Source organism: Miscanthus floridulus, chromosome 5, assembly GCF_019320115.1.
Source record: "Miscanthus floridulus cultivar M001 chromosome 5, ASM1932011v1, whole genome shotgun sequence".
Taxonomy (NCBI): domain Eukaryota; kingdom Viridiplantae; phylum Streptophyta; class Magnoliopsida; order Poales; family Poaceae; genus Miscanthus; species Miscanthus floridulus.
The window spans coordinates 81858428-81867230 of record NC_089584.1 but is presented as its reverse complement, the minus strand read 5'-3'; the positions used below and the strand labels follow the sequence as shown (position 1 = coordinate 81867230).

General features: G+C 47.3%; 1 protein-coding gene across 1 annotated transcript; it reads left to right on the top strand.

The window, feature by feature from the left end:
- The first annotated feature begins 3473 nt into the window (after positions 1-3473).
- Positions 3474-5125, top strand: LOC136452451 (uncharacterized). The gene is made up of 5 exons (XM_066453067.1): positions 3474-3878; positions 3994-4090; positions 4228-4307; positions 4412-4468; positions 4584-5125. Exons 1-5 carry the CDS (start codon positions 3753-3755, stop codon positions 4797-4799), a joined length of 576 nt encoding a protein of 191 aa, XP_066309164.1. The 5' UTR covers positions 3474-3752; the 3' UTR covers positions 4800-5125.
- Positions 5126-8803: the final 3678 nt, after the last annotated feature.

The window sequence follows — 8803 nt, the reverse complement described above, 5'->3', positions numbered from 1 at the left end:
GATTATGTCGAACTTATGTCGAACAAATATTGTCGTCCGAAACTTATATCGAACAAATGTTATCTGACAATTTGTCAACTTGCGCACGGACTCCATTTATTTGCTTCATATTCGTTTTAATGCGTCGCGGCAGCACTGCCCGCGAGATTAACTAGCAACTAGTTCGGCAACCGGCAGTCCCAGCGTATCTCGCCGCCGGTGGCCGATGTCTTGACCCCAATCCTCCCGAGCTTGGTCATCGCCGCCACGAAATCGTCGAAGAAGGCACCCTGGTTGGACGCGTAGTAGTCGACCGTGCTGCGCGACCCTCATGTCGGAGTAGAGCACCTGGTCGGAGCCCAGGAGGCCCTTGCCGACCTGCAGGTTCCGGTAGAAGGCGTTGTCGAAGTCCACCGGCGAGGGGTCGAGGAAGGCGAAGGCGTTGGGGTCGGAGCTGCAGGTGCCGTTCAGCTGCGAAGCAAAGCCGGGGTCCATGGTCGCGTCGCTGCCGATCCTCACCGACAGTAGCTCCCGTTCAATTGCAATTGCGGCTGGTCTTCTGTCTGCGTCAAGGTCCTGCCGCGCCGTGGTCTATGGCGCGGCAGACCCTGCCACGTCATCGGTCAGCGCCCCGGTCATCGCCACGTCATCCTCCCACCGCGTCACCATGCATGGCAATAGCGCGCGGTCAAAAGTGTTAGTTTAAAAAAAATAAACAGTATTATATTTAAAAATAGTTTATAAAAAAAATGTTAAAAATAAAAAATTCAGAAGAAGACAGGGGTCCGGAGAAAAAACACGAACGCCTCGGCCTCACAGAAGCCGATTTGGATCTCCAGCAGGCCGACTGGCCGAGCCAATTTTTGGCCCTGCCCCTGTCCGGGCCCCTAGCGGCCTAGCATGCTGACTCGTCGCCCGGTCAGAGGCCAGGCTGACCAAATGGCTGTGCTTCCATGCTGACGTGTCAGCTGGAGAATGATGCCCTTTTTTGTTAACAATCATGCAACGAGATCCATTTGCACCGTAGTATTCTTTTTATACACAAACAGACATGTAATCGAGTTGGGTCAGCAAAAAATCAGGTCTAAAATTTATGCCAGTAACAACCCAGATGCCGCTTTCGGTCGATAATAAAACCTTTTTAGGTTCATGTTTTGTTGTCTAACCATGTCAATAGGATGGCCACGCCAAGGCAAACCTACTCTGCTCAAGTCTGCATACACACGTACCTATAAATGCATGCAAGCACATCCTATTTTTATAAGCATCTTTGACTCTTTACAGACTAGCAGCATGTTTGTTTGGCTCTGGCTTGTCGTAAACGATCGTAAATTTTTAGCTGGAACAATATTTTTCTCTCACACAAACCAGCCAGCAGTACTTCTTCACGAACCAGCAACGATACGAACCAGCCAACCGAACATGTTGTAGGACGATAGATTATGAGACTCGAAGTCATTATAGATATTTTATTATCATATACGGAGTATTACTAAAAATACTGATAAATGCATAAGCATCTCCGAAAGACTAGGCAACGAATCATAAAATCGACCAAATTACCTTATTACTAAAAGTACCTATAAATGCACAAGCATCTTAGAGTGACTAGGACAACGGATTATGAGATTGACCAAGTCGTTACCACGTAATACTAAAACAATACTACCACTAAACTCTGAAATAAATCGAGAAAAATACGAACATCACGTATGATTTAATCAACAACACAAGGGATTTATGATGGAATATCTCAAAACTCAGGGTTTATAAACTTTTACAATTTTTATTTTGTGAAAATATAAACTTTTGCCATCGGTACTGGTTAGCATCCCAAGCACACAGTTGCGATTGTGATGGCCGCTCTACCTCCTGGGTACATTGGCCCTGTTCGTTTGTCTAATGAGCAATACTATTTTAGTAAATAAATAATATTTTTTTTCACAACAAATCAGTAAATAGTATTTTCAGTCAGAACTCGTCAACGAAGTGAACGTGCTACAGTTGCGTTCGAATGCGTGCGTATGGAAATCGGAATACGTGGTTTCGAACGTCACGAATGGCTTTGCGGTGTCCAGTGTAATGATGTACTGTGCGTAGGTTCCATTCGAACAGCAAAAGGCAGCAGTTGTACACGTAGCGCGGCTTTGATCAATAATTCAAGTTTATAAAGAGCGTGAAGCAAAAGAATCCTGGCACCACGTTGGCTTACGCCGAAATTTGACTTACGTTTATGCTGAAATATTGGTCCTGTTCGTTTCTCTTATAATCTATCTTTTTTAAGTTTGTTTTTTCAACCGAAACAGTGTTTTTCTCTTGCATCATAGTGTTTCGGGTTATTTTTTCAGCGAAACGAACATGCCCATTGTAAGAGAAAAACGCTGTTCCATAGCTTAAAAAAAATAGCTCAAAACAACTTGTCTCGAACATGTACTCCTCACCAGCATTCGTACCGTACCCCACATGTGTAGCGTCGAGCCCTAATCCAGCGGTGCAGCGACCGCCGCAGATTCCAGCCCAGCCCCTGATATTTTTGGCCTAATCAACCTTTTTAAGATGAGAGATGAGAAGCGCCCAGATGATTCGGCAAAACTATTATTAAAAAAAGTGGTTGGTTGGTCCGGTCGCGTCGCCGTTCCCATTATTCTGAAACCCGTCTAGCCGCGTGTCAGCCGGGAGGAGGTGCCGTGCAGCGGACACGTACGCGTCGCCTGCCGGCTGACGCGGCGGGCAACGGCCACTCCGCCGTCCCCCGTCCGCCTCCATGATTGCGCACACGCGCTCATCGTCCGCATCGTCATCGTCCATTCAGGCCGCAACACCCAGGCAGAGCGCGCGAGACCGGCCTGGAAAGCAAGGATGACACGAGGAGGAGACGACTGTCTCCAGCTGCCCTCGTCGGGCGTCGTGTATGTTCAGAAGAAAGCTCTTATATCGACTAGACGGTCACGGAACATGCGTCGCTGTGCGTACAGTAAGCAGCCCACGAGACGGCGGCGGTCAACCAGGGACGCCAAATTGATTTCCTCAACATAACTTGCGTGCCGTGGAAAGTATCAAACGTCTTATGACTGCAAAATAAAATAAAAACGTAAAAAAGAAACGAGAAGGAGAACGCATTCAATGGAAGGCAGTGTTCGGCTGGGATAAAATTTTTACTGTTGCTGCTGAAAAACACTATTTATACTAAAATGTTGTGAGAAAACTAAAAAAAAACCTTCTTTCGCAGCCCAACACTGCCCAAACCTACATCCATCGCTGGGTACGGACGGGTAGATAGAGTAGAGATTCATGTGATGTGATGGATTGACTAGTAGGTGTAGATTCCACGGCCGGCCGAGCCCACAACAGGCCACGGGAGCCACACAACCGTGGACCGCGCAAAAATATCTCGGCCCGCCCACGGAACGACGCGGCAGGCTGGTGGGCTTTTCCGGCCGCTCGAGAACGTTCCGGACGCAAGATATTTATGGGCTCCGTCGTTCCCGCCCGCCCTTCGCAAGGCTTCGTCTATCTTCTCCCCATCTCTGTCCGCCGAGGTATTTTCACTCCTGCGCGGCTGTGCCACCCTCCGCCGCTTTCCGTCGTCGCCATCTCCATCAATTCATCTATTCACCGCGTCCGCCCGGGTACCTGCAGTGCGTACTAGGGGCGGTCGATGCTCTAGCTTGCGCCAGCGCGCGAGAGGAAGGAGCTAGAAGCGCCCAGAGATCGAGAGATTGGTTGGCAGACTAGAGGATTAGTGCCGTTTGAATCGACGCACGGCACGCGTGATGAGCGGGAGGAGGATGCAGCCGCAGGCTCAGGCGCATCATCAGCAGTCGTACTACGCGGTGCTCGGCGTGCAGCCAGGAGCCACCGCCGCCGAGATCCGCGCCGCCTACCACCGCCTCGCCATGGTGAGTACTAGCTACGAACTCCTGCGATCGGACACACAATCGCTTTGGTATGCATTGGCTCCGGTGGATGTCAGAAAACAGAGCATGACACATGCTTTCTCTGACGGCGATGCAGAGGTGGCACCCGGACAAGATCGCCGGCGGCCGCGTGGATCCAACGCTCGCGGAGGAGGCCAAGAGCAGGTTCCAGCAGATACACGAGGCGTACCAAGGTAAAGCATCCAAATCAACCTCTCCCACTCCCTGTCTTCGGTGGATTCTGAGCTGATGCATTGGACATTTGGACTGCACCTATCTCGTTCGCTGACAACATGCCATCCTCCCCTCTGTTTGCTGGTGTCGCGCGCAGTGCTGTCGGATGACAAGAGGAGGGCGCTGTACGACGCCGGCATGTACGACCCGCTGGACGACGATCAGGAGGATGTTGAGGTACGCAATTCTGCAATTTATTCGCCCATGCTTGCCTGCGCATTTGGAATTACCGTAGATGGCAATCTGCTGACGTTGATGCGCTGTGCTTTGATGGTTTTCAGGGATTTCACGACTTCGTTCAGGAGATGGTCTCGCTCATGGCCACCGTGGGCAGAGAGGTAACAGACTAACAGCAGCTACCTGATGTTCATGCTAATCAGGATGCAAAATGCCGTGCACTGCTCCAACATCGATGATTAACAACTCACTTTTGTTTCCTTACTGCTCGTGCAGGAACCAGTGTACAGCTTGGCCGAGCTGCAATCCATGCTGGACGGGATGATCAAGGATTTCACCGCGCCACAACCTGATCCCAGTGGCTTCTACACCGGTGGGGCGTCGCCGCTCGGCAAACCGAGCAGCAAAGAGCAGAGTACTGCTTCGCCACGCATGCATCCCCAGGGGTTCGGTGACGCCGCGTGCTTCAGCCGGACGGCTTTCTCACGATGATGATGATGATGAATAAATTGTTGAGCTTTTATCCATCCGGTAGCAATGGGTTTTCTCGCTCGTGGAAATGGAGGGAGAGTAGGAACCCAACAAAGCCATCGTCCGCCATGGTCAGGCTTTGATTTCCAATTGCTTTCGCATAAGATTGCAGGACAAGGCCACATGGGGTGAATCGCCACTCGTGAGCAGCAAATAAGAAGGGATTTTTGTTTGGTTTGGTTTGGTTTGGCTTCGTCTCCTGCCTGCCATGGTAGAGATGGGTTATGCCAAGACAATTGTACATAAGGGTATGCCATCAAACATGACTTGTGTCAAAACAATTTGTACATCAGGGTATGCCATCAAGAGCTGATGTCGCAGCTCTACGCCCTGTTCGCTTGGGCTTGTTTGGCTGATAAGTCATGCTTGAAAATACTGTTGACTAATTTGGTGTGAGAAAAATATTGTTCGTTGGCTAAAAAAGTATGACTTATAAGTCAAACAAGCCCAAGCGAATAGGGTGGCTCTACAGCTTGTGTACGTGCTTGATACACCATTTCAAAGGCTTGATGATCCTTGTGTATTGGAACTTCTATATCAATTGGTTGGCATACTTGATATTCAGGCTGACGATTCTTGTACGGTTAAATTCTTCTTAATTACAATACGCAAATCTTTGCCGTATTCGAGCAAAAAAAAAATTATTTATGCCTAACTAATCAACTTTTAGCCTTTGATAGAAATTAAAGTACTTAGATCAGTGGGTAATACTTAGTTTAATGGAAGACTCGATGATGTACCTCACCATACGTAGTCATGGCCACGTCGCCACCGCGGCATGGTCACTAGAGTCGTAGTAGTAGGGGAAGCAGAGACGCGCCCGCTAGGTCATCGGAGGTAGCAGTAGTGTAGGCGGCCTAGGCGCGGTGCTGTGGCGGTGGCAAAGGTGATGGCGCTTTTCGTCGCTTACAGCGTACCCTTATAGATTAGACTGAGGCTAGGACGTCGGTGGGGCGCTGGCGGCTATTGGTGAATCTCATCACTTGTGCCCCAGCCCTCACTGTCCTTTTATGGCGCTGCGCGACGGGGGGCTCGTCAGCCAGTAGAAAGGCTGAGCGTCCCGGATCAAGGGCCCAATTGACCGTTGGTGGAGATCAACCTAACATTCTCTCCCTTGATCTCACCTTATGACTTAAACTTAACTTTCTTTTTCTTTTTTCCATTCCATTACAGATAAGTGCATAAAGCGTGTCTCATCGTCACAGTTAGTTGCCATTAGATTTAACAGCTACAATGCACCTCTCTATTTTGAAACAGATACTCAACTAGGCCCTTAGTATCCAGAAATCATAGGCTTTCTCATAAACCCATGTCGACTGTGTTCTCTGAACGCACTGGGTGGTAAGCCTTTGGTAAGCGGATCCGCAAGTACTTACTCGGTACTTAGGTGCTCATTGCTTTCAAAATAATTCTAGATTTTCTCATTTAGAACATATAACTTAGTGTCAATATGTTTGACAGCACACTTGACCTATTGTCTTAGGTGTTAACTTACTTTAATTGGTTATTGCTGTTATCTACCATTGTTAAATCCGGGTATAAATTCCCTTAACCTCCTTTTGTCTGTTCCTTAAGCCTCATGTCAAGCTATACTATGGTGTGCATCACTGATGACACCACAACTATTTCTTTGGAGCTTTTCCACAATAATACTCTAACTGCGAGTGTTAGCAACTACTGTGGATTTCATTACACATCTCGTCAAGACTTAACATTTGTACCCTCAACTATTTGAGAGTATTTATTCTTTCTTACTCAGCATGCATACTTTATTTCTTTAGAATCTTTTCCAAGTATGCCTTTGCGATAGTCCTAATACCCCCTTTTCTTCTATCTCGGTGAATTTTGATTCCTAGAACCAATGACGCTTCACCAAGATCATCCACATTAAAACTTGAGGACAAAACTTCTTCTCCAATGACAGATTAACATCACTACCAGTGAGTAGAATGTCATCTATTCACAGGATGTGGAAAATGAATTTTTCATTTTTGAACTTCACATAAACGCTAGTGTCCTTCTCATTTTCTTTAAAACCTAAACTTTCTTGTCGTTTCATCAACTTCAAATACTATTGTCTAGAGACTTACTTTTAACCCATAAATGGATTTCTACAGGCGGCATCCCATATATTCTTTTTCTTCCACGACAAAACCTTTGGGTTATACCATGTTAACGTTTTCATATAAATCCCCGTTGAGGAATACCATCTTTTCATCCATCTGATGTAACTCTAAATCGTAATGTACCAATAACACCAATTTTTATTGTAAAGAATCCTTGCATGAGTCTGGAGAGAAAACTCTCATCGTAATCTATTCATCCTCTTTGCATAAAGCCTTTTGCTACAAGTCATGCTTTATATCTTTCTGTATTTCCTTTGGAGTCATATTTTGTCTTGTAGACCCATTTATAGCCTACTGTTTTGGCTCCATTAGAAATTTCATCTAAGTCCCAAACATCATTAGTATTCATCGTATTCATTTCAACTTCCATAGCTTCTTGCCATTTAAACGAGTAAACGCTTCTCATGGCTTCTTCAAATGAGGTGGGATCACCTTTCATTTGAATTTCTTTACTAACTTAAACTTCATAGTCATCAGAAAACTGGTTTACTAATTCTTTGAGACCTTCTGGGGACTCAGCTCCTAGCACTTTCATATGGGGCTGTTGTTGCTCTTCATTGCCAAGAGTCAATTGATTCTACAGGCTCCTGTATTACAAGGTCCTTGTTTACATTATTCATCTTCTTTGAAGAGCTAACAACAGGTGTTTTCTTCAAGTCTTAGGTCTCTATATACCTCTACATACCATGCTCCCCTAGATCTTCCTATCTTTTCTAAAGATGGTGTGTCGGTGCGAAAAGTGACCAACAAGTAATTTTTTATAGTTTTGCCGTGTGTTGTGATCGGATGTGGCCTAGCACTCAATGACACAAGATTTATACTGGTTCAGCCAACGTGCCCTATATCCAATTTTAGTCATTCGATGACTTTATTTCTGAGCCCAGGTGCTCAAAGTTTGCTGTGGGGTTACAAACGAATAGGAATGAGAAGGGGGGTGTTAGAGGCCCGATTGGACTCTGAACCGAGTGGCCTAGAGTGATGGGGGCTCTAATGTATGTTAAGTATTGGAGCATATGCTCTGTGTGTCTCTAAAGCTTGTTGAGCTGTTGTGTTCTCGAGTTGTCGAGAAAGTCTTCGAGAGAGAGAGAGAGAGCCAGCCCTTGTTTTTCAAAAGAGAGCGCATCCCCTTTTATTGTTGAAAGGGATGGCCTTATAAGTTAGAGAGAAAGAGAGAAATATATACGTGTGCTGCCTAGTCTTGTTGCTCACGCCATCAGGTACGGGATGGCTACCAGCGCCTACAATACTGTTTAAGCCCAGACGCACCTGACATGCTCTACCGTGTTTGCCTGGTATGAGAAACATCGGCGCCCACAATACTGTTTGTGGTCTGATGCGTCTGGAAGGTTGTATAGTGTCTATCTGTCATGACCTAAAGGCACCGTCTTGCAGGTGTGCAGGGTATGGCAGGGTACGGTCCTCGGTATTACGGTTGACTTGAGTGCCTTACCTTATATGCTCTGCCAGCTCCGTAGGCCCACACCGAGCGGGCGTCCCTGGTCGATTGTTCCCAATCGTTCCTGACCATTTCGATCGAGAAAGAGTAGCGAGCAGAGGTCCAGTGTATCCTTGGTCAGAGAAAGAGGTTGGACGAGGTAGAGCCTGTGACCTAGAGGTCGAGCGAGGCAGAGCCCATGACCTAGAGGTCGGGCGAGTGCGGGGCCTGCCCCTAGAGGTCGGAGGTGCCGGTCGGGGACCGGATCGTGGTCTTGGCCTATTATTATGTATCTGGGCCGGCCCAGGCGTGTGCTGTTGTTGCGCTGCCTGTTGGGCCGAGTTTTGTTGGGAAGCGGGTCCATTGGGGACCCTAGGTTTATGAACCCGATAGGAGCCCTCGAG

Coding starts and splice junctions, on each gene's coding strand:
- LOC136452451 (XM_066453067.1), top strand. CDS start 3,753: ATGAGCGGGAGGAGGATGCAGCCGCAGGCTCAGGCGCATCATCAGCAG. Junction 4,091..4,227: donor GATACACGAGGCGTACCAAG/GTAAAGCATCCA, acceptor TGTCGCGCGCAG/TGCTGTCGGATGACAAGAGG. Junction 4,308..4,411: donor ACGATCAGGAGGATGTTGAG/GTACGCAATTCT, acceptor GATGGTTTTCAG/GGATTTCACGACTTCGTTCA.